Here is a 26,264-nt window from a genome sequence, read left to right on the forward strand (position 1 = left end):
AGACAATGGTTTGGTGGTTGCCAGAGGGTAAGGGGGGTGGGGGGTGGGGGGTGGGAGATGAGGGTAAGGGTGATCGAATATATGGTGATGGAAGGAGAACTGACTCTGGGTGATGAACACACAATGGGATTTATAGATGATGTAATACAGAATTGTACACCTGAAATCTATGTAATTTTACTAACAATTGTCACCTCAATAAATTTAATTTAAAAAAAAATATCAAGGATCTCAAAGATTCTTTGATTTTTGTTGGATATATCTATCAATATCTTACATTAAATATTATACCTGTAACATTTTAAAAGTATTGCTTTATTTGTTCATTTAAATATAATTACAATAAATTCAATACATGTTATCATAAATAACATGTTTATAAAACATAACTATATTTTGCAAACCAAAAACAGTGAGAATAGTAGCATTATTTTACAAATTTGCAAATCTTTTTTATAGAAGAGAATTTACTATAAGACAGCTAAATTTTTATGTTCACTCTGCATTCAACCTGTTATGATATGTTCTTTGGTTAAAGCATATGAAGAAATTCTGGCCTCAAGTAAATATGTAGTTGGAAAATGGGGGATTATTAGCATAGCCTTTTCAAATAATTGTGGATATTCTTCTTTAATACTATACCAAAATTTGACAGTGGCAGTTTCTTTTTTTTCTTTTTTTTCTTTTTTTTTAATTAAATTTATTGGGGTGACAATTGTTAGTAAAATTACATAGATTTCAGGTGAACAATTCTGTATTACATCATCTATAAATCCCATTGTGTGTTCACCACCCAGAGTCAGTTCTCCTTCCATCACCATATATTCGATCCCCCTTACCCTCATCTCCCACCCCCCACCCCCCGCCCCCGTTACCCTCTGGCAACCACTAAACTATTGTCAATGAAATGGGAACTCTGAATCCATATTAATGAACTTTTTGGACTTTGTTAAAATCCACTGGTCAGTCTTGTACTTTAAATGGAACTTTAATACAAGCATGATTTTACAACAGCATGCATTGATCATTTGACAAATATTATATCACTGAGTTACGCAGATATTCCAAATGGTGACGCATTTCATCATACTATATTTTAAAAATCACATTAGTTAATATCACTGCTGATCTCATCAGAAAAGGCTGTAAGTATTGGGACACTCTCAAGCTTAGGGTGGCACATATAAGTGTTCTAAAATTCTAATTTTCATTTGAAATCTCAAATTTTATCGTTGACCAAAAATACTATCAGTTATTTTCCTTGAAGTGAGGGACTTACTTTATTTTTGAGAAAATGGCTGCCAAATACCCAAGTCTGAATAACCATAGTTTTTCAGTTGTTCTTTCCAGTAACACTGGAGTACTATGTGAAAAGCTGCTAGTTCAGTTCGCAACTCAATCATGCAAATGCTTTACCTCAAGACACTATCATACTTCAGTATGCATCAGAAGTGCTTTATGTATATTCCCATTTGATACAGAGATTAAAAAGATATGTACTCATCAAATTGTGCACATTAAATATGTACAGTTCTTTGTATATCAATTATACCTCAATAAAGTTGTTTAAAACAAAGATATGCACACAAGTTCAAGATTTAATACAATGAATAATACTTACTGGTTTATCAAAGACATTAAGTGAAAATGGCTTTCTTTTTTAACTGTGAGTGTGGTGGTAAAGAATACAATTACTAACTAGTACAGTTTGGTGCCACTCCCTGGATTTGTGACAAGTTACCAGAAGTTTTACCCCCCCACTCCACCCCCCATTGCTCTTGTACCATCAGAAAAAATATCAACACAGGGAAAAGGCAAGTAAGGTTCCTTTTGAAAATTGTTCTGATCTCTCAGACTCCTTAAAAGAGTGTTGGGGAGCCCAAGGTGTCCATGGACCACATACTGGGAACCACTCAAAGTGGTTCTACACTATGAGTCTACACTTGAATCTATACTATGAGTCTACACTTTGAGGTTGACACTATGCCTGGAACCCTTTCCTTCTTTAGCATTACCTCTGGTCACTGGTTTCAGGTTAAGCTCAGCCCTCTTCTTTTAGCATTCTAAATATACTCTATGAGTGATATTATTTACCTAATGATTTTATCTACCACCTATGAACTAATGATTTCCCCAAATCTGCATTTCTAATGCAGACTTATCTCCTGACCCACAGATCTGTATTTTTGATTAATATCATGTAGATACCTTAAACTTGATATACTCAAAACATAATTCATCTTTTCCTGAAAATTCATTTATACTCCTGAATTCTCGATCTAGGCTATTAGCACCGTTGTTCATCCAGTCACCCAATCTAGAAATCTAGGGGTCATCCTTAACTCCTTCGTCTCCCTCACCCATAAAGGCCAGCCAGGTAACATCAATTTGTGATACTGTGATAACATCAACATTGTAATACAATAGGGAGCGGTGAAGCCTATGTCAAACTAGAGAATGCATGTTCCATATAAATGGCATTCATATTCAATCAATGAATGAGCCAAACAAAACATATTTGTTGGTTGCCAATCTGTGATAGCTGGTAACTCTGAAATATCTCTTGATTTTGCACCTGTCTTTCCATTTCCACTGCCATTCTTCTAATTTAAATCCTCCATCATCTCTTATATAGACTATTGCAACAGCCTTATAACTGACCCCCCTGGCTCTAATTTGCACAAATACTTTCAATCCCTGCCCCATCCAGATTTATCTTTCAGGCGGCAAAGAGCATGATCTGAAATGCAAATCTGGTCACTTATTTGAAACTCCAGCTGAAAACCCAGTAATAGTCCCCAATCACCTATAAGGAAAAAAATACATATTCCTTAGCACAATGTTAATCTATAATCTGCCCCCCTCCACTTACTACTTCAATTTAGCTCTTCTCCATTTTTCTATCCAAGTGCAAAACTCCAGCTATCAATATCATGATAAGAGCTAAAACTTATTAATCTCTTCTTATATGCCAAGCACTGTTCCAAATTACACATATTAACTCATTAGTCCTCACCACCATTAAGATAGGTATCATTATTAAGCCCATTTTACAGATGAGGAAACTGAAGCACAAGCTAAATTGAACCGTTGGGAGTTCATCTAAAGTTTCTAGTTTTGTTTAAGGATTCTGTGTCTTTGCATATGCTATTCACTCTGATTGAAATGGTTTTTGTTTTCTTTTCTAATGAACTTCTATCATCTTTCAAGATTCAGATCAAACATCATCTCTTTAAGCTACCTTCTCTGGCTACCCCATCCCCCCGGTAAAGCTAGGTATTCCTTCCCACCTTTGGAATATACATATTTGGAATTACATATTACAACCTACCAGAAATAAACATCTTCCTAGCACTTAAGCACAGTAGAACAGTGGCTTACCTATAGCAGGCAGTCCTTGCTGTAAGCAATACACTGTCAAGAACTACAATTTCTACCTTTTATGGAAGAGTGAGAGAAACAAGGTGAGGGTTGTTTTGTTCCTGCTCCCCCTTCCCAATCTCACTCCCCTATAATCACTATCACACTCCCATGGCAGATAGTCCTTTAGGGATAATTCAAGCAAAAGTCCTAACTTCTACATATTGGATAATCCCTATCTGGGGCCTTACAATCCAGGAGGCTTAAACCCACTTTATAATCCCTCAATAAGGTAATGTATTTTTGCATAATTGGAACTGTCAAAATCAATAAGAAACGTTTTAAAACATGACAAGCCACTCTGAAATGAGGAAGAGACTATAAGTCACTGATTACTATGATTTTTACAGAGAAAGCTATATAGTCTTTCCTAAATTGAGCATTCAGGTATAAAAGCTCCTTATTTTTTAAACACATTTAGAGTTTGAACACATATAATCTAGTATCTTCTATTAGGCAGGAATTTAATGAACATTTTGTGAGAACATCTGCTTGTTATTTATCTTTGTCTCATTTTACACATCAGCAAATCCCTTTTTCTACCACCAGGACAGAATAAAAATCACCATTTTATTATATAGGGTTCATAAATTTAAACTTCAATGGGGTGAAAGAGTAGCAATTGTCAGCACTGTATTCCATCTGATGTTACAAGGAAGTACTACAAGGGTGAGGAAGTGCAGAGTGGAAATGATTAAATATATAAATCCCTTTAACACATACTCTGCCAATGGCTACTGTGTTTTACTGTTACAGCAACTGCTAAGTAGAATTAAAAGCTTCTGTATTCTTTTTCAGAAGGGTATTATTTTTTTGCCGTCTTGAGTTTATACCCCATAAAAGGATGGTTTTGTTTTAATAAACTTTTTTCTCTATGTTCTACAGAGAGAACTTTAACAAAGAAACAACTCAGATGACCAGGTATAGATCTTTTTCCTCTAGCTTTAGTGAGATAAAGTTTACATACAACATTGTGTAAATTTAAGGTGTATAATGTGATGGTTTGATACATGCATATATTGTGAAATGAATATCACAATAACATTTGTTCACACTTTGAAAATCTGGGAAACAAGAAAGAGCTACTATATTTTCTTCAATGCTCCTATCCTATTTCTTGAAGCTACCAAATGGTATTTGTAAGCGCTCCTGCTATTCATTATGAGAAGGAGCCAGTATCAAGGCCTTAGTCATCAGGAATGGCCAGTGCCAAGAGCTAAGGCTAGTACGAAGCAGGGAAAGAATGCTGCCAGCTTAGGCAAAGTGGATCAAGTCATTTCTAGAAGTATATCCATCATAAGATCTACTTGTAAATGTTGTATGCTTTTAGGTAGGTAATAGTATGGAATAAAATCTTAATTACAACAGTAGTTATAGTTTATTTTTCCCCCGATTCAAATATACTGTCCTATATGCCATGAAGAATAATAAAGTAAGGAATAAGAAAGGCACAGTCCTTGCCTTCAAGAATTTATAATCATTTCCTTCCAAAAGTCATTTATAGTGCATATACATCACTAGCCTTATATGAAAAGAACAAGTTTAGCACACATAAACTTACTAAAAAAATAGGAGATATAATACCCCATTGAACATTGGATTGGGTGGTATGGATAGTAAACAGTGTTGCAGTTCAGAGAAGTGGAAAATAAATCAACGCAGGCTAGCAGAAGAGAGGGAGGCTTTCTGTGATGTGTAGAATTTGAGTTTGGTAAATTGGATAGGATTTATAAAGGTGAAGGAGGGCAAACTAAGAATCAAATTAATGTATATCATGCACCTTCATTCTATCCCAAAACTTAAGTTCTTTACTACAGAAGCGTTTTGAAAGTCCCTCCACAGAACACCATCAAACAGGAAAGAAGGAGATAAGGAGATGCACACGACCCTCTTACACCTTCCTTTCTAAGCCACTGGGAAACAGAAATCTCAGCTAGGGATTGATCTCAATATATGATTAAAGAAATTGATGCTAAAATATGATTGAAGTTTAACCTTTCCATGACACATTTGTATCTTAAAAGGAGAGATCATCAACCAACACAGAATCCCTAATTAGTACAATTATGTGGAAAATGTATTTTGAAGCTAGGAGACGCCCCCCAGAGCATTTTTCTTCTCTTTGTCCATTCCATATAGTGGTGTTCTCTTCCCCCACATGATCTGCTAGAACTTAAGATATGCAGGATCACCATGACTAGCACATGCCTTTTCCCCTTATTTACAAGAACTTCCTCACCTCATTGGGCTCCTGTATATAAAAAGATTGCAAATATTGGAAACTACCGTGAAATTGCTCTAAGTAAGTTTCTATTTTCTTCAGCATTAATTTTTTTTGTTTTATTTTGTAAGGCAAAAGCATTTACAAGATACAGGGAGTCATTTTAGGTTGATGAAAATAAAATGCTCATGGGTGATACAGTAGTCATTTTTATTTATCTCAGTGATTCTCAACCAGGCCGGTATAATACCCACTGAAGATCACACTAGAATCTCCAAGAAATCTTTTTCAAACTATGCCCACCTAAACTCTGATATTTTTGTATTTCCCCAAGGTGACATAGCCCCTCTCTACTTGATTTCAGCATCAGCCTGGACTTTATACTTCCCAACTATTACCTACCTTCATTCCCAATCTACCTTGGCATTCAGATCATCATACTAATGGGAGCAATGAAGAAAAGAAAATAAGAAAGAAAGGCAGGGAGAATTTATTTTAAAATGCTAGAGGAAATCTACAACACCAGCTTTCTAGTTGACTAAACTTTAAAATCCTGACTGAATTATCTTTATTCCTTAAGGACTGGCTTATATTCTCCATCAACTCTAAGAAGTGTTTGTTGTGGCCTAGAATGGTAAATACTCTGTTACATCTGTAACTGGGAAACAGACCTGGTACTTTTGGCACCATCTGAGTCATGGGGTGTGAGGGAATTAGAAAGGCTCTTTAGAACAGCTGACTCTTTGGTTGTAAAAGGTGGGAAGAAAGGACAAAGGCCAATAAAGCAGCATTGCAAGGTTGGTAGCACAGGTGATTACTGCAGTGCAGGGAGTTAAGTCAAACTATGGAGAGTATATGGATCTAGAGCCTAAGAACCAAGAAGCAAATGCAGAAACTAGTGTCAAGCAAGGGAATGAAAGAAGGAAAGCAGAGAAATAAAAGATCATAAACACCCTTTTCAGGAGGGATGGCCAGATTCACACGTAACTCTGAAATCTCAATAATCTCAGATAAAAGGTTGAAACACCACAAAGCTCATTTGTAACATCCAGTCCATTATCAAAGGGCATCATTGCTAGCTTTCAAAAGCAAAAACAAAACAGAAAACACAAAAACAACATACACACACATACTTGCATACATACATGGATATGCACACATCTGTGCACAAGGATTAAAACAAAAACATGCACAGAGATTCACATACAAAACTACTTATCATGAACACACACACACACACACACACACACACACACACACACACTCAGGCACCAAGGATGGGATTGAATGAAAGAAAACCGTCTCTGACTTGGACAGTTTTCTCCTTCAGGCTTCTTCACTTATATAGGAAGATTCCTAGTCAAATGTAAGAGGTATGTTGGTCACTTAAACAGGGCACTTCATTTTGGTTGTCTTATATTACATATTTACATCACAGGTGCTCTGGCTACTTCAGAAATAAAAAAAGTAGTTGTAAAAAGTATAGGCTATTAATTCTGAAGCAGTGTTACTGGTGAGAAAAGGTATATGGAAAATGTGTACGAAGCCACCCCTCATGGGTCCTATTCTAATTGAGGTTTGTGCCTTTTAAAAATAAGTAACTCTATAGATTCAATTAAATCCCTTTCAAAATCCAAGATGGCTTATTTTTTTTTTAAAGAAATTGACACACTGATTTTAAAATTCATATGAAAATATAAGAGACCCAGAATACCCAGAACAATGTTGTAAAACAAGAAAAAAGTTGGAAGACTGCCACTTACCAACTTCAAAACTTACTACAAAGCAATAGTAATCAAGATAATGTGGTATTGGCATAAGGGCAGGTATATAGAACAATGGAACAGAACTGAGTGTCCAAAAATAAACCCTATATTTACCATCAGTTGATTATTGACTAGAGCGCCAGAATCATGCGATGGAGAAGAAATAGTCTTTTCAATGATGGAGCTGGGACAACTGGATGTCCACATGCAAAAGAATGGACCCTGACCTCACGTCATACATAGCAATTAACTAAAATGGATTACAGAGCTATATATAAAGGCTGAAAACGTAAAACACTTAAAGGAAAACATAGGAGTAAATCTTTGTGACCTTGAGTTAGGTAATGGTTTGTTATATATGACACTTAAGTGATGAAAGAAAAAAATAGATAAATTGGCTTCATCAGAATTAGAAAACGTTTCTGTGGCAAAAGATACTATCATGAAAGTAAAAATACAGCCTACAGAGTGGTATAACATATTTTCAAAACCATGGGATACCATTTCACACTTATTAAAATGGCTTTAAAAAAAGAGACAATAAACTTTCCAACTTAGGCTGAGCAGAATGTCTCCTGCAAAGAAGGGTGACAAGAAGAAGACGGACTATTCTTCCATCAATAAGGTAGTGACCAGAGAATACACCATCAACATTCACAAGTGCATACATGGAATGGGTTTCAAGAAGCATGCCCATCGGTCACAAAAGAAATCTGGAAATTTGTCATAAAGGAGATGGGAACCCCAGATTTGCAAACACCAGACTTAACAAAGCCGTCTGGGCCAAAGGAATAAGGAATGTCCCGTACCATATCTGGGTGCGGTTGTCCAGAAAACATAAGGAGGATGACGATTCACCAAATACATTCTATACATTGATTACCTATGTACCTGTCACCCCTTTCAAAAATCTATAGTTAATGTGGATGAGAACTAACTGCTGATTGTCAAAGTTATAAAACTTTCTTTGGAAAAAAAAGACAATAAGTATTGACAAGATTATGGAAAGTTGAAATCCTTATTCATTGCTGATGAAATTGTAAAACTGTGCCACCACTTTAGAAACAATTTTGAGGCTCTTCAAAAAGTTAGCCATAGAGTTACTATATGACCCAAGTATATATTCCTATGTATATACCCAAGAGAAATGAATGCATATGTCCACACAAAAACTTGTACACGAATGCTTATAGCAGCATTACTCACTATAGCCAAAGAGTGGAAACAACCCAAATGTCCATCAACTCATGAACAGAAAAACAAAATGTGGTATAGTAACACAATGGAATAGTATGCAGTCATAAAAAGGAATGAAGCACTGATAGATGCTACAACATGGATGAGCCTGAAAACATTATGCTAAGTGAAAGAAAACAAATGCAAAAGGTCACATGTTTCATCATCCCATCCATACAGAATGTCCAGAATAGTCAAATCCAGAGACATAGTAGATTAGTGGTTGTCTAGTGCTGGGGAGAAGGGTAGATTGGGAAATAATGGCTAAGGGGATCAGGAATTATTTATTTTAGGAGTAATGAAAAAACTATTAAATTGAATTTTTGATGATAGTTGCATAACACTGAATATACTAAAGATCATTAAATTATACACGTAAAATAGATAAGTTGTATGGTATGTAAATCATACTCGAATAAAGCTGCTATTAAAAAATTAGTCACTCAGGAAGCACAGGATGCTTTTTTTCCAACATTTGAGGGGTTACCACATGGAACTGGCATGAGGATGCTTGGTGTAACCCCAAGGGGTAAGCAGAATCAAGGCCACCACACAGTACAACTCCAGAGGGCTTCATTCATGTTGCAGTTTGTGTGAATGTTACCAAGGCTAAGAGTAGGAGCAATGGGTAGAGATTGAAAGGAAAGATATTTTGATTCGTGTATGCAAACATTCAATAACTAGAGCTATTCAAAGATCAAAATGTGCTACCTCATAATGGAAAGTGCAAAATTATTGGAAGTATTCAAGCGTAAGCTGGGTGACCACTTGAGGAATGAGTAGATGGTTTTACATAACAGACTACATTATGTATGTGGTGGAGGGGGAAGATGTGACTTAATAGGCTTTAAGGCTTCTTATAACTAAGGTTTTGTTAAGTGCATATATTACAAATTTTCATTTGTAAACCTTTTTTTCTTTCTTAATCATTTCCTCATTAGCCAGGAATAAATGAGTACTTATATATTCTCCCTAGATTCAGAAGTCCTAATAGTGATTTCCAATGAAAGAATAAAACTTGATGCTGTAGTTTAGGTCATTTCTAATATTTATATGCTGTCTCTGGCTCAATCATTTAGCAATGGGCTTACTCGATTACCCTTTTTTGTAGTCTACAGTTTTAAGCACTTCACAAATATTAGTAAGAGCAGGATCCTACATTGTACTTAATACTGATAATAGTTAAGTTAATGAATACAAATCACTCTGGACTCTGTCTTTTCTCTCTTTCCACCCTCCTCTGTCCTTTCACCAGATATGGAATATGCAGGCTGCTGATTTTTACAAGTTGCTTTCAATGCTCCAGAATGAACTCTTTGGCTGAAGGTTTAAAATATTTTGGCCTAAGTCCACGAATGCCATAAGAAACTGGCATTCTGTTCTGCAATGCTTTTCTCTCTGTCAATAACTTTAACTTGGGGTCATCAAGTGGAATCACTTGTCAGGTGGTCCATTATGATCTCGATTTAAAACCTCATGGGGTAACAGTCCTCTACAACACTACATTTCAGAGCTACTGGGAATGATTCTATACTGAAAAAGAAAAGTCTAGATACAATGAGAAAAGTTGTTTATCCATTATCTGTTTCACAACAGCAAGGGGCAGTTTAATAACCTGGGAGGGTCAGCTTACCAATGGTGTCATTGGATCAGAAATGGCTAAACACCTTCAAATCAAGTACCTCCCTCATTGAACTGGTCAAGTACAGGCAACAGATATAGTAGCTGCTAGCTAAATACTAGTGCCGACTGACTTACCCTGGCTCACTGCCATCCTAGGCATATACAAAAACTCTGTATCAAAAATCTCAAGTGGAAAACATCTGCAATGAAATTGTACTCATTGTCCAGCTAGTACACCAGAGCCTTACTATAAATCTCACTCGCAGGGTTCATGCCTTGGAACTATGTACTAATGTTCTAACATAGCCCTTCTGTTACTTCCAGTAATAAATCCCCATGGAGAAGATCCAAGAAGGGCATTGCCTTAGATCATATTCCATGTTAGAGTGAGGTTCTTCTCCACAGCTTGTGTTTCATCTGGTCTTGATGTGAGGCCAGCAAAGAAAATGTTCTGGAGAGTTCGCTGCTAGGTAGGGATTCTTTTTATTTTAAATAGCTGTAAATATTTGACAAAACAATTATGCCCTTGCCACTTCAATTCCTTCAGACCATTTCTTTCCCTTCTTGTTAAAAGCCTCACAAAGCCCATGGGTAGGGCACTCAGGGAATGCTACGAGGGAGGGGGAAAGATACTACTAGAATCCCAGGCTCATTTCTCCAATGGTCATATTTCTGCCTGTGCTTATCCCTTTTTCTGCCAGATTGTGCTCTTTATTGTTCACACCACTCAAAATAGCCATGAACGCCAATATTCAGAATTACTCAAGCTGTCTTTATTGTATTTACTTTGTATCCCACCCTCATAAATCACTCTTTCGAGATTCCTTAAGCATTTCAATTGCTCTTTTTCCATTTTAAGCATCTTCATTCCAGAGAATAGGAACTTGAGCATAGTCTTATTACCAATTAAAAAGGGATTCTTACTACCTTGCTGCAAGAAGTTATTTGTCCATATCTGTGTCAGTTACTCAAAACCACGTTGGCTTTTAAAATGCCATATCATATTGCACACTCTTAATATACTTCACTATCTCCTGCCATCTATAGACTTTTAAAAGCATGAATCAAATTTACTTTCCATGATGACCTATTTGTATATTTATAAGGAAGAAAAAAATGTAATATGCCACCCCAAAACCTTCTCCAGAATAGTTTGACATACTTGCAGATTATTGTGATTTTATTAAATATGGATTGTGACACTTATTTTATATTATTTATGCTCCTTATCACAAATTTAGGTGAATCCAGATTGTACAACTTCCACTGAATAACCTGGCCAAATTTCCATGACTCAGGAGAGCACATCAGATTTGTAGTTCTTTGCAATTCCTGCCCCACCTCCAAACCAAATGGCAGTGTTTGGGAAAACACCAACCATATTTAGCAGCAAGAGTTAGCAGTGTAAGGTAGGGCATGGGTGTGGCAATGAGTAGAGTGTATAGAGAATGTAAAGAAGGCTTTCTATACATCTTCATCAAAAGCTTTAACTGAACACATCTCAACTCCTGTTCAGTACAGAGTTAACACAGGGAATGTTTTCTTTACATCCTCCCACTTGATACTGATCTGGGATTTTTGTTAGGGAACACCCTAGTGCTATGAAACCCTCCTGTTTATGATAGAGAGAAAGTGGGACAGAAGTGGGTGTAGAGGGAGGGAAGGGGAGACAGAGAGATTGAGACGTGGGGGAGGGACCATTCCTAAGTATACATAAGTTAAAAAACAACAGAAATGCAGTCTTTGGAGTCTGGACATGGAGCTATAAGCAAATTAGCAGAATATACAGCCTTGAGTAAAGACAACCAACATTTATTGAGAGGGTTAATGAGAATTAAATTAAATAACTTACGTAAAGATGCTAGCATAGTCCTAAAATATACCTTACCTTTAAAATATATTTTCCTTCTTCTCCACCCTGGCATGAATTATGAAGGTCCTGATCAGAGTGAACTTTCTCACTGAAAGTAGAAATGCCTAGCTTTCTAAACAAAGAAAAATGTCACTGAAAATTGAAGATGTAGTTTGGAGGAAGGGAGAGGCAAGGAGTTTAAAATTTCTTTTAGATCCAAATGGGTTTTGTCTTTATGCATTTCTTGAAACTGTAGCTTTGGTACTATCTCTTTAGTCCTCAAAACAAAAGAACCTATTTGCAGAGTGCTCCAGGGTGGCCCTGCGTGGTACTCTAAAACACCAGTTTTGAACTCAAGGCAGTTCAGTGAGGCTGGATACAACAATAGATTCTGGGAGCGAGTTTGAATGGTACAAAAAGGCGGAGTGCAATGCTGTCCATTGAAAACAGAAAGCAGAGCCACAGAAAGTAAAGAATGTGAAGGGTGAGAAGGGAATTTCAAGATGTGCTAAATCTTTTAGCAACTGAGAAGAGTACAAACAACTGGGATCTAGGCAACAGAGGGCTGCTCAAGCAGGCCTAATTATTTATCATATAGTTTCCACAGATAGTAATAGTCAAGTATATTGGTCTACCTATGTGTTTTTTCCAATACTATAGACTTTGACACTAGGTTCTTTTTAGAAAGCCATGAAGTACAATTAATACACATGATGACCTCCACACAATAATAAAACAGAGTACCTAGATGTATGTATCTTTATATAGAGACTACAATCCATTTCTGATTCAAATTCTTCCAAAGTATTCATGCTATCTTAAATAATGAAAGTTGCACGAGAAACAAACAGAAAAATATTTTGGACAGAATATTCCAGAATATCTATGCAGGGTAGAAGTCACCTCGTTGTTCAGCTTCTGGAACTCTCAGGTTCTGGGAACAGCTTTGAACCTTGAATTAGAAAGACAGGAGAAAATCTCTTTGGTGGTTAACAGTTTCTGAACACCTAAATATTGCATGTAAGTGCTGAGTATGTACAAGGCACTAGGCTACGTACTAAGAGACTAGTAAAATAAGGTTTTGCACTTCAAGGAACTCAGTCTAGTGGGGGAAGATAGACCAAAATTAAGTATTACAATAAAGTAGCAGGTGTCATTTGTGCTGAACCTTAAATGTTGAGTAGCTCTAGGGTTGTCGGAGATGTGGAAGAATGGCAATTAAAATATAGAGGACAGCATGAGGAAAAAGCACACGAGCTTGAAAATTTGGGGGATACCTGGTGATTTAGAAGTGGTTTACAGTGGCTAGTGAACAGATTTTACAGAAGGTGGTGTAGTGTGAGATAGGCGTATAAATGCACTGGGACAAGGTCATGGATACTCCTGAATGTCTCTTTGGAAAAAAAAAATCCTTTAGAAGGGGTTTGAGGAGAGTAGTGGTACAGTAAGATCTGTATTTAGGAAGAACACTAACAGCTAGGCATAAAATGGAGTGGAGAGAGAGTAGATATAGGAAAGATGTGCTATGATTTGGTTGTTAGGATGCATGGAAGAACAACTACTCTGGTTGACAATGTTTGTTCTTGCAAAAAGCTGAGAACTGAGAGAGAAGCAACAGACTATGAAAGACAAATTTTTTAAAGGCTGACAATCTGAAGAAAAAACATGAGTAGTGACTGTGTTTAGAAAAGCTGCTGGGGATGCAATGATCCACCATGTCTCTGGCAATATAGAATACCAGCAATGAAGGTCAGAAAGAAAGGAGAATTTCAACCAGTCTGGTGAGCAGATAGCTCTACATTGTCTAAGTCTTCTAAAGACATGGACAATGGGTTATCTGCTCTGGGTGGCATTCGAGTGGGCAAACAGCTTCTTCAGTGAAGTGTCCTTAAAGACATACCATGTATTACATAGTAGTTAAGAGCATAGCCTCTGGAGACAGAAATCCTGTCATTAAATTCTGATTCTGCTACTTAGTAATTGTGTGACCTGGTAGGCAGGTTGCCTAAACTCTGTGTCTCGGTTTTTCTACACTTAAAATGGAAATAATACTACTTACCTCAAAGGAATACTGTGAAGGTTGATGAGTCCATACATACAAGGTATTTATAACATGGCCTGGCACAGAGTAAGCACTCAATAAACGTTAGCTATTATTATCAGGTGTCTGTATGGGTGGAGGAGACACACTTAACTGCACTATATTTGATTACCCTTGAAAACATCAGTGCTATATCTAAGGGATGGCAATTAATATAGTTTAGCAGACCAAAAGGCATCCGCAGTATCTTGTCTTGCATAGACAGCATGCCTTAACTATTACTCATACTGAGTATCTTAACTCCTCTTAGGAAAACAGATTGAGTAAATTTTTAAATTTGTAAATATCCCTAGTGATCCCCTTCAGTAAACTAGTGCATGCTGACTCTAGCACACCACTGGCTGGTGTATACCATCCCTTGTACCCCCACCTATAAGACCTGCCTTTCACTCTCCTAAAACACACTCAGAGCAGTACTACAGTAAAAAATTCACCAGACAACCAACTTCAGCTCCCTGAACAACCAGAACCTAGAAATCTAATTGCTCTAATTTATCTGGGCCTTAAACAACACAGGAAAAAATGATTTTGCAGATGAAAGGCTTTTTCTTTCACCAATAAGAAAAATGTCAATTTCTTTAAAAGCCCCAATAAGCTCTTTTTCATTTATATTTAGAGTGCTTGTTCCCAGAAAGAGAAATAGAGTGAGGGGTGTTATCCAGAGCTTCCAACTGCACAGGAAATTTGCCACTTGAAACCAAGTTTAATATGGAGTTTCCATTCACATGCCTAGTTTTCCCAGTTCTCCTCCCTTTAACCTTGACCCATTCCCCCAAGTTCCCTACTGTATTTTTTAAGTGTCAAATTTTATTTAAGTTTGAAGAATGATAAAAGGACTTTGTATCATCCTCCCTTCTTTTTTGCTAGAGTGGAATAATAATATAAGAATAGCTTTGAAATATGTTAAAGTATAAAGATATCATCTTAGATAGGAATGAATTCTAATTACATGGTATATGAAACAATATATTCATTACCATCTTTCTAAAGTCTCATAAACAAGTCATAACAATACCTGCCCTAATGCTGAAGAGTTGTCTATAGTGTGAACATCTAGTCATTTTCCCAGTACATGGGCATAGTCTCTAATAAATTCACATCTAAAAATGACTGCTTTAAGAACATTTCCTGAAGACGTTTTAAAAGATGCTTTACCGGAGAACTAGTATGAGCTACTCAAGTACCTGGGCTCATCTGTTGAAGTTATAACACAATTTTAGACAGTATTCCCTTCTTCAGTGGGACATAAAGTGTACTTTTTATTTTCCCATTAAACTAATGAATTTACAATTAAGACACCATTTGGAAATTTAAAAAGATGTGAAAGCTGGTCTACATGAAAGAAAGAAAGAAAGAAAAGAACAGAAAAGAAAAGAAAGAAGAAAATGTGAAACCGAGTTAGCTGTATATATTTTTTTCTGTTGATCTGGATAAAATACTCAAATTTTAAAATGAATAGAACTTCAGATTCATGGCTAGTGTATTTTAAAATACACATACTTTTATAAAAACAATCACATGGTGTTGTGTTTTTTTTTTGGTGCAGAATATTAAAAACGAACTGCTGTCTTGGAAGGAAAATATTCCAATTAACCTTTCTGATTTGATATTTTACTTCCCAATAACTTCATAAGACAATCCCTTCATTCATACTGGACTATAAATTAATCAAAATACTAATATTTTTTATACATCTGTAAATTTAATCTGGGAAGTACTCACATATTAAAATAAATGGGTTAAAATAACTTGAGAAAATCTCTAGAGTTCTATCAAATAACATATTTTTTAGTAAATGACTAAATTTAGTTTTCGTGATTAGTAGCTTAAGTCAAATTTACCCTGAATCTATCAACTGAGAAGTAGCCTGGTATAAGGGGGAGAAAAGCACAGATTCTTGACTCAGATCATCTAACCCAGGGGTGTCAAAACTGCGGCCCGCGGGCCAACTGCGGCCCGCAATCCATTTTTTATTAGCCCACAGCAAATTCCAAAAATATATTTAGTTTACTTAAATAAACCAGGTGAGGCAATACGTACTTCACCTCGAGTGAGTGGCCCAGCTGTTTGTGTATTTTACCGCACATGGCCCTTGGTGAAAAACGTTGAAAAAGTTTTGGACACCCCTGATCTAACCTATGAATTTGGGCTCTGCCACTTGTTAGATGTGCGATCTTAGACCAGTTATTTATCCTCTCAGTCTCAATTTTCTTACACATGAAATAGAGATCATAACACCACTGGATCTCACACACGGTTGTTATAAGGATAAACTGATCAAGTATATGTTAAATCACTGTGTAAATGTTTTATACAACATCCATTATGAGTCAATAACCAACAACTCTACTACAATTATAAGTTATTTTTAATAGAGAAAAACCATGAAGAAATTAAACATGTATTCACTATTAGCATATAAATAAAATTCAGTCATAAAAGCCACCTAATTTGATTTGACATTATTCATTAGGTCACCCTGGAATTGAGAAATGGCAAGGAGATAATGTCACTGTTTTTGTAAACATAAACAGTTTTATGCATATTAACGTAGAGAAGTTCTTCCCATATATAGTAACTCCACAGCATAACAAAATCTAACATTTTTCCGTGCCGGAAACTTAAACCAGTAACACAGGTCCATGAGAAACCTCTATTTACTGAACAAAGCAACATTTTCCACGAAATATATTTATTTACTTTTGTAGTGGAGAAAAGGAGACATTCTCTAGTTTCGATCCAAAGAGAAAAACCTCAACAACTTCTCACTTTAAAAATGTACAGCAACAGTTCTTCTAGAGTCAAGTATGGAGAAAATATCCAACAAGCACAACTCTTCAACACTTAGTGAAACAAACCAACTGAGACCCAAAGAAGAAACTGAAGCTATAAATTCAAATAAATGGGCTGCAGGGAGACTACATAAATCTGCTGTTGCTTTAATTGCAGACAATTCAGCAGTTGTTGGTACAGGCTCTAAGGTTCACTGTATGCTCTTTAGCGTAACCTTGAAATATTGTCACTCACTCACTTCTCCACATCATCTGCATGCTGGCCAATTAATGAGGAGCGAAATCAACTGTCAAACAGTCACGCATCAAAACAGAACATGATCTTTTAGCTCCTAAGCACAGGAGCGCAATATTTTAAGGACAATAAAGCAAGAATGGAGGGGAAAGTCCTTGACAATAAATGATATTCAAACTTATTAAAACGTGGTTATAGGAACTAAGCTTCTATTCTGTTCTGCAAGAAAGTGAAACTTTCTCAAGGTTTTTTTTCCACTTGGAAGCATCCTTTCTGTCTAACTGCTGTATAAGAAGCCTTTTAAACAACATTTACCAAAACCTGATCAGTCTTCAAATTCTTCATTATTATGAACCAATATTTTTCTGAAAGCATAGGAGAATATGTAAGGAACACTTCTGGTCCAATAATATTTTACAACACAGATGGTTTGGAGCTGGCATTTTAGCCTTGCTGTTTCCAGCACTTCTTTTTCTACCAGGAGAACAAACAAATAACAATATATAATGTTCATCAATCTGAGTTAAATAACGAAATAAAAATAAATTTACCAAACCAATGTGATTTTCAATGCTTCCTATTTGAGGTTTCCTTACTCTTAATAAATCGAGACAATCAATTAAGAAAAACAGGAGAAAAAAAAAAGAAAAACAGGAGTTAATGAACTCAAGAGAAATACAACATATTAAGTGTTTAAAAATTGCTTTTTTGCTTCCAAAGCACTGTGCCTTCTGTGCAAACACTCTAGGCTCCATCACATACTACCAGTTGCAAACGTAAGACTTGAGAAATTCAATACAAGAATATAGGAGAGTAGCATGCACAATTAAGGGATAGGGACTACCAATTTAATAGAAAACCCATATTTTGCACAGCAATCTGCTACACACATTATAGCTAGGGGCAGGCATGTTTTATGCAGCTATTTTGTTTAGCACGTTAAACCTTATTTGTCCCTCAGTGCAGTTGAGCTGGAGGTAAAAAGAAGAGAAATGCACTTTGAAACAAAAGGGAAATTTCAGATAAAAAAACACACACACTATACCTGTGTATTGTACCAGGAACATCGTGATACTCTTCAGGGAACTGTTTCACGCTGTATATCCTGCCGTGAGTTATTCTCCCCTTACCCTCTTCTCTCCAAAAGAAGCCAAACCACCCCAGACCCCCACTACACACTACTCCTAACCCACCCACCCCATTAAAGGAAAAAAACCCAGCTACAATTCAGCTCAGATCCGATGCTTCTGTTTAGCTCAGCTCCAGCCCAGCAACTGAGCTCTAGCAACAGAGGCCAGGGACGTGGACTCTGATGCCAGTAGCACTTCCATCCACTTCACTCACACAAAAGCAGGCAGTGGAAAATCCAGGAGTCTTAAAGACAAGGGCTGGAACTAGCTTTTATGAATTGCTATTACTGCATGTGTCACCATCCATCTCCAGTGACAGACACTTATAGGCTGAATTGGGAGTGGAGGGGGTGGGGTGGAGGAGGTTGGAGAGCAGGTGGAGAAGCAATTAGCGGTATGTTCATTGGAGAATTCGTTCAGGATTTCATACATCAGTGCCTAAAGAAACAGCATGCAGTTGACAAATCAGAACTTTACGATTTGTATGCCTTAGGAGAAATCTTAGCTCCCAGCCCCTAGCAAAATAATGCTTGCCCACTCTCACGGAGCATGGAAAGTCACCACTCTGCTTTCTCTTTCTTCTAACTACTCTTGTGCCTCAGAAATCAACATTCAAAATGAATATCTGCTAATTTTCCCTAAAGAATTGTATTTAAAAGGATGGAAGCAAAGGAAGAATAAAGAACTTAAAGTCTATTGAACATGACATCTCTTAACAAAAGACAAGAAGCTAATTAGTTTAAGTCAACTTTTCATCCCTTGTCCCATTCCCCAGGTGCAGCTTTCACACGTATTATCAGTGGATCACACAACTTTTGTGCACACATTTAACACTGAAAAACAATCCATGTATACCTTAAAATAGTTCAGTTAAAATCAAGGTGAAAAGTTAAGAGCTATGTGTAGGACTCTCTCCATAGGTGACCGTACTTAAGAAGATACTTTACCTGTAAGTGTTTCAGTGTTTCAGCTTTACTCATCTGCTAAACTGAAGCAAATTTTTCTAAACTGATTTCAAAATTAATCATGAGTATGAACAAAAAGGAGACGGTCTCTTAGAAAGGAAACATAACACAGTTGAAGGAGTACTGGGGCTGGGTGTCAGGAAACTCAGGTTCAGGTTCTAGTTCTATAACTTTTTAGCTGTGTTACCCTGGACAAGTCACTTAACTTCTCTGGGCCTAAGTTCCTTATTTATAAATTGGACATAATAGTACCTACCCTGACTGTTTCACAGGATTGCTATGAAAAGCTAATGAGCTGATAGAAACAAAACCCTTTTATAAAGACCTATAAAACTGTATGGATTATTATTATTATACCCTGAAGCAAATCTTGCCTAAATATCTGAATTGAGGCACCTCTGTCACATAAGGAAAATGAAGAGAAAGGACCAATATAATTTCATGAAACATTCTCCAATTCTTCCAATTTTAAAATTAGAAGGAAATACTGTTTGCTCTTAAAATTTCACAGAGGAGAAATTTTTTGAAAAGGAAACAAAATAAATCTGATATATAATACATCAATAGTTTATTAAAGAGGCTAAAGACCTCTAATTCCTCTTTCCTTTCTGAAAAGTCAGTCCATTTTTCTTTATATGTCTAGTATTATGTTCCATCTAAAATTCAAGCTACTGCACAGTGTGCATCGCCTTTTGACAAATCTTTCTATTAACCTGGTACATCCTCACTGTCCAGTGTGTGGACGAAGGATTCAGGTTAATTAGTTAAATCTAAATCCAAAAGATAAAAATCCAAAGTCATGCTTTATGAGTCTCTAAGCTGCCATGATACTATATATACAGTGACCAGCTGGCTTAAGCTGGGACACAATTTTAGCACATGAAGTCCTGGGGTGGCCACACCTGGGGCACTAAATGATCCAGGCAATGTTTGGGGACCTTTGGTTCAGCCAAATCCCACACGTCCTAATTTCCATCTGTATGGTGGTTACCCAAGTGTGTGTCTGTCCACATAGGCCAAATCTGAAGCAGCCAAAAGAAAAGTGGGAGCTATAGCAACAATATCAGATGTCAGCTACCCTTGGCTCCTTCCAATACCATCTGTGTCCTCAAAAAAGTGTCCACCCCACTTCGTGTGAGAAGAAAGAAAAGTTTTTCTAATTGCCCCCTTTGAATGTCACTGCTAATACTAAAAGTGTCAGTAAAATACAAATCTAAAATCAATGTGAAATCTGGTGGTGATGGTTGCACAACACTGTGAATATACTTAATTCCACCGAGTATACAGTTAAAATGGTTAAAATGGGAAACTTTATGTTTTGTGTATTTTATAATAAAAAATGAAAGAAAAGGTATGGGGGAAAAAAATCAATGTGAAATAAATAGGGGAAAATGGATAATATGAATCACCAAGAGACAGGTGACTGGTAGCTAAGAGCAAGTGAGCCATTAAAAGGGGGAAGGGGAAGAGAGGAGAGAAGAGAATTAGGGAGGGGAGAAGAGAAACAAGGAGGGGAGAGGGAAAGGGAGGAGGAAAAAAATGAATCTAAAGTGAGAATATTTTTCTGAGCAGAAATAAACACATTTAATGGAATCATCCAAAACCTCATCTCGTAGAAAGTGCTTGCCTTTGGAGTTACTGGGAATGGAACTTTTACCATCACAGCTGCAATCCTAGCCTTCCAACTGCTTAGGTAAAAAGTCAAGAGCTTGAAAAAGCACTGACAACCCTAGCACCAGAACTCACTTTTCCTTTGGCATGTGGAAAGCTAAGCAGGTGGGATATAGTTCTCCAGGGGCCTCATCACTGCAACCCTCCACCACAGCCTTACCTGTGGCATGGCTGATCACCAATATAATTGTCAGCCCAATTTCAGGTTCAGCAAAGGAGGCTTCCCTAATTTTTGAAACCACATTAGTAAGAAAGGAACAAAGGCTGTATTTCAGAATGTTCTGCCTTTGGGCATTGCAACTAAAATCCTCCACACATTTAAGCTTGAAATTCATATTCCCCCAAGTTCCTAAGAATGGCCATTCAAAGTAAAAGAAAAAGGACAGGGAAGACTAACTTTTGTTACCTTCTTTTCCCAGAGTCAAAAGATGAGGATCATAACAAGAACACGACTGACAGCATGTCCCAAAAGGCAATGAGGTGGGAGGCAGCAGTTTCAACCCAGAATAGCAAGAACAGAAATGAAAACATCAGAGCATCCTGAGAAATATAAACACACAAACATATACACCAAAAACCATTGCAATATTTCCATTATCCTGATTTCAAACTCCAGAATGTAAGCACTAATGGTTCTCTAATCCACCTGAGCTCCTTCTCAGCAGCCATCACCAAGCCTGACTGATCTTATCAAATGAATTCCCATTGTTAACCACCTTGGATTCTCAGTACTTTTGTCAAAAATAAAAATGCCAGTGGAAGATTTCAAAGAACCAGAACTTGAACCAAACCATGAAGCTACACAGGGAGAAACAACACTTATTTACTAAACCCCCAATAAAATAGAAATTTTAGCAGTTTGAAAGCAACAATTAGTGAATCTACTTCAACCAGAATAAAGCTTCATGTTTTCTGAGTCTATCAAACTTGTACCAAACCCTAAGAGTCCAACCAGTTCAAGCTCCTACAAAGAACACACATCAAGACTTGGTTTCACCTGCCTAAGACCCCACAAAGGCACCACAGAATGACACTGGATATGGAGTTGGGGAAACTGGGTTGTCCTGATTTTTTCACTGTTTGACCTTGGTCAAGTCACTTACACTCTTTTAGCTTCAGCTTGCTTGCCTTAAAATGGCTGGGCTGGGGGCCGGCCCGGTGGCTCAGGTAGTTGGAGCTCCGTGCTCCTAACTCCGAAGGCTGCCGGTTCGATTCCCACATGGGCCAGTGGGCTCTCAACCACAAGGTTGCCAGTTCAACTTCTCCAGTCCTGCAAGGGATGGTGGGCTGTGCCCCCTGCAACTAAGATTGAACAGACATCTTGAGCTGAGCTGTTGCCGAGCTCCCGGATGGCTCAGTTGGTTGGAGCGCTTCCTCTCAACCACAAGGTTGCCAGTTCGACTCCCGCAAGGGATGGTGGGCTGCACCCCCTGCAACTAGCAACAGCAACTGGACCTAGAGCTGAGCTGCACCCTCCACAACTAAGACTGAAAGGACAACAACTTGAAGCTGAATGTCACCCTCCACAACTAAGATTGAAGGGACAACTTGACTTGGAAAAAAGTCCTGGAAGTACACACTGTTCCCCAATAAAGTCCTGTTCCCCGTCCCCAATAAAATCTTTAAAAAAAAATGGCTGGACTGGAATTACCAATATCCCAGGTATAACAGTCTATGCCAATTGTGACATTTAGTCTAGTGACAAAATAGATGATGTCACAATTTGGCCCTAGTCTCCAGGAAGCAGAGAGATGGACCACACCAACTCTCCAAGGGTTCATGTTCCCAGCTTCTTTTGAAATATGCTTTACATAAGAACTGGGCAACTGTCCTTGCTCAGTCTTGGGAATAGTCACCTAATACATTTTTCCAGAATGTTTTTATTCAAAGGAATGTTTCAGGGGCAGTTTGTTTTCCTCAAATGAAAGCTACATGTGAGTGGTCTGGTCCCCAAAAGGAAGAAGAATATAGAATATCCGGAGCACCTATTGTATGCCAAACATGGCATGATACTTTACATTACTTTTTTAAATTCGTCCTCAACAGTGCAGCTGTATGGTAGGTACTGTTATCCTCATTTCATGAGGAAACTGAGGCTTAATGATGGTAAATGGCTTGCTTACAATCACTCAACTGGTAAGTGATAAAACTGGGGCTTGAACTCAAGCAATCCGAATCCATTACCATACCAATATTCTAACGACTAAAGTCTGAATGACTAAATTTCTTCTTAATCCAGTGATTCAATTGGATTGGATTAGTGAATAAATCACTTGCTGAGTTAATACAGTGAAAGAAAACTTCCTTGCATTTATACTGGGTTGACAATTAAAAAAAAAATTATTCTCACAATGTGGTTAAGACTACTGGCAACCACTAAACTATTGTCTGTGTCTATGCCAGAGGGTAAGGGGGGCGGGGGGTAGGGGGTGGGAGATGAGGGTAAGGGGGATCGAATATATGGTGATGGAAGGAGAACTGACTCTGGGTGATGAACACACAATGGGATTTATAGATGATGTAATACAGAATTGTACACCTGAAATCTATGTAATTTTACTAACAATTGTCACCCCAATAAATTTAATAAAATAAAATTTAAAAAAAAAAAAAAGACTACTGGGCTCTGGTCAGAAAAACTGGAGTTTCTTGAATTCTGGGTTATGGACAAGGTTCTTAACCAAGCTGAGTCTCAAGTTTTCTTATCTGGCAAATGGGAAAAGAAGTAGTACCTACTTCATTGGGGTTATTGGAAAACGTTAATAATGTCATAGCAGCTAGCACAGAGCTTGATACAAAATAATTATTCAATACATGCATATTAGAGCTATCTTTGCATTCATAAAAAACAGAGCAAGAAAGAAAATGTTATAAAGTAAAAGGAAACTAGGATTCATTGAACTCAAGTGCACTTTGACCTGTAGTACAGATTTACTTTAAAATAAGTTTCATGGTAGTTTAAGCCCTCACTGCCAAGCAGAAGACAGACGGCTTAGGCTTGGAGCCTAGCGGACCCCTCAAACCCACCCAGAGCTTGCCTCACCCCCACCACCCCAGTGATAGAAGCGGAAAGGTAGCAGTGCCAGATCATAAGAACAGAATATTTGCAGTTCTGAGAACTGCAGCCCACAGCCACGGACTCGCAGCCCAACTAGTTCTGATGAGGGAGAGGGAGCCCTGGGTGCAAGACAGGCTGTGGTGGTGGTCGCCGCCATTGCTCTGGGCCACCACTCACAACCAACCCCACACCTGTGCCCACCTATCTGGTAAGATTCCTGCAGGAGTAAACAGCTGCTGAAATACATGGGCTTTGAAACTGGTGCAAGAAGAGCTCTGGAACTTTAGAAGCTCTCCACATCCCCCAATGGAGGCAGTGCCCTGTGACGCAGGCAACCTGTTCACAGAGGTGAACCCTACCTCCCTGGGAATCCCCCCATTGTGTGAGAAGCTGGAACAGTACAGAGAAAATATACCACTACAAGATGACAGTAATAAAGGCTGCAGTCAGAGAGAAAATAAAATATTCTACCAACACCTGCTGGAAAAAGAAGGACCTCTTCCTATCAACCTGTTGCAGAACCCACTCCTGTAGATGTCTAGGAAGAGAAACAATAATTCATTAATTGCCATGAATAACCAAGGCAACAAGACAGCTCAGAAAGAAAATGAAAAGCCTCTAGAAAATGAACTTCAAGATATGGAAATATTGGACCTAAATGACACAGAATTCAAGACTGCAGTTCTTAAAAAACTCAACAAGACGCAAGAACACACAGACAGGCAGTTTAATGAACTCAGAAACACAATCAGTAACAAAATGAACATTTTATCAAAGAGATTGGAATTTTAAAAAAGAACCAAATAGAATTTCTGAAGATTAAGACCTCAATAAAGAAATGAAGAATGAAACAGCCAGCATAGGTAATACAGCTGACCAGATGGAGGAAAGAATAAGTGACATTGAATACAGAAATCTGGAAATGACACAGATCGAAGAGACAGACTTGAGAGTTAAAAGAAATGAAAGAACTCTACAAGAACTTTCTGAATACATCTGAAAGAGCAACATAAGAATAATGGGCATACCAGAAGGACATAAAGGAAGAAGGGAACAGAGGGTATATTCAAACAAATAATTGACAAGAATCTCCCAAACTTGTGGAAAGAACTGAATCCTCAATTCCAAGAAGCAAATAAAAAACGAATTACCTGAACCCCAACAGGCCTTCTCCAAGGCACATTACATTGAAGCTGTCAAAAATTAATGACAAAGAAAGAATCCTCAAGGCAGCCAGGGAAAAGAAGAAGTAACCTACAAAGGAAAGCCCATTTGGTTATCATCAGATTTATCAGCAGAAACCCTAAAAGACGAGGGAGTGGACTCAAACATTCAAGCTATTGAAAGAGAGAAATTATGAGCCAAGAATAACATATCCAAAAAAAGATACCCTTTAGAAATGAAGGAGGAATAAAGACCTTTCCAGACACAAAGAAGCTGGGGGAATTTTCGAACGCACAACCAGCACTACAAGAAATATGGAAGGAGGTTATTCGACCTGAAAAAAACAGAATAGAATAATAGGCAATTCTCGTACATCAATAATTACACTAAATGTAAATGGCCTGAACTCACCAATAAAAAGGCACAGAGTAGCAGATTGGATCAAAAAACTAAACCCAACCATATGCTGTCTCCAAGAGACACATCTCAGCTACAAGGACAAGCATAGACTCAAAGTGAAAGGGTGAAAATTGACACTCCAAGCAAATGGTACCCAGAGAAAATCAGGTGTAGCCATACTGATATCAGATGAAACAGACTTCAGGGTAAAAAAGATAACAAGAGACAAAGATGGACATTTAAACATTCACCATATATTTTGATCACAACTCCTATAGAGAAGCTTAAGTCACATAGGACAAAATTTTTTAAAACTGATGATTCAGATTGAATGGTATATGAGAGTCTTTATATGATTCTTGTAATTTTTACGTATTTAAAATTATTTCAAGATAAAAAATTAAAAGATAGTTTGTTGAACATTTCACCTAATGTTACCATTTTCAGTAGAGAGGGTATTAAGTCAATAGTAGAAGATAAATTGGAAAGAATGGGGGAAACAATAATCAACCCATAGGCATACCTTGGGTACCTACTATATGCAAGACACTGTGCTAGGTACTGTGAGGGGTTCAAAGAAGTAAAAAACATAGTTTCTGCCCCAAGAGGGCTCACAGCATAGGTGAGTGAA

At 37.4% G+C, this 26,264-nt stretch overlaps 1 protein-coding gene and 1 pseudogene across 20 annotated transcripts in view; one reads left to right on the forward strand and one right to left on the reverse strand.

Annotated features, from left to right (window-relative positions):
- Window positions 1–26,264, reverse strand: part of ENOX2 (ecto-NOX disulfide-thiol exchanger 2) — a 431,677-nt gene that overhangs the window by 395,318 nt on the left and 10,095 nt on the right. For 4 of the 20 annotated variants that reach the window (XM_074323657.2, XM_074323649.2, XM_019716152.3 and 1 more), the window contains exon 1: window positions 18,292–18,413. The exons of 13 other annotated variants lie outside the window; for them this stretch is intronic. In XM_074323657.2, the coding sequence (XP_074179758.1) occupies window positions 18,292–18,313 (22 nt within the window). In that variant the 5' untranslated portion in view covers window positions 18,314–18,413. Of the gene's footprint in view, window positions 1–18,291; window positions 18,644–26,264 lie in introns of those variants that run through there. 3 more of the 20 variants (XM_074323655.2, XM_019716138.3, XM_019716140.3) reach the window with 2 other exon arrangements.
- Window positions 7,976–8,344, forward strand: LOC109437152 (large ribosomal subunit protein eL31 pseudogene; annotated as a pseudogene).

This window comes from Rhinolophus sinicus, chromosome 18 (genome assembly GCF_057876585.1).
Source record: "Rhinolophus sinicus isolate RSI-liver-muscle chromosome 18, RSI-T2T, whole genome shotgun sequence".
NCBI lineage: Eukaryota > Metazoa > Chordata > Mammalia > Chiroptera > Rhinolophidae > Rhinolophus > Rhinolophus sinicus.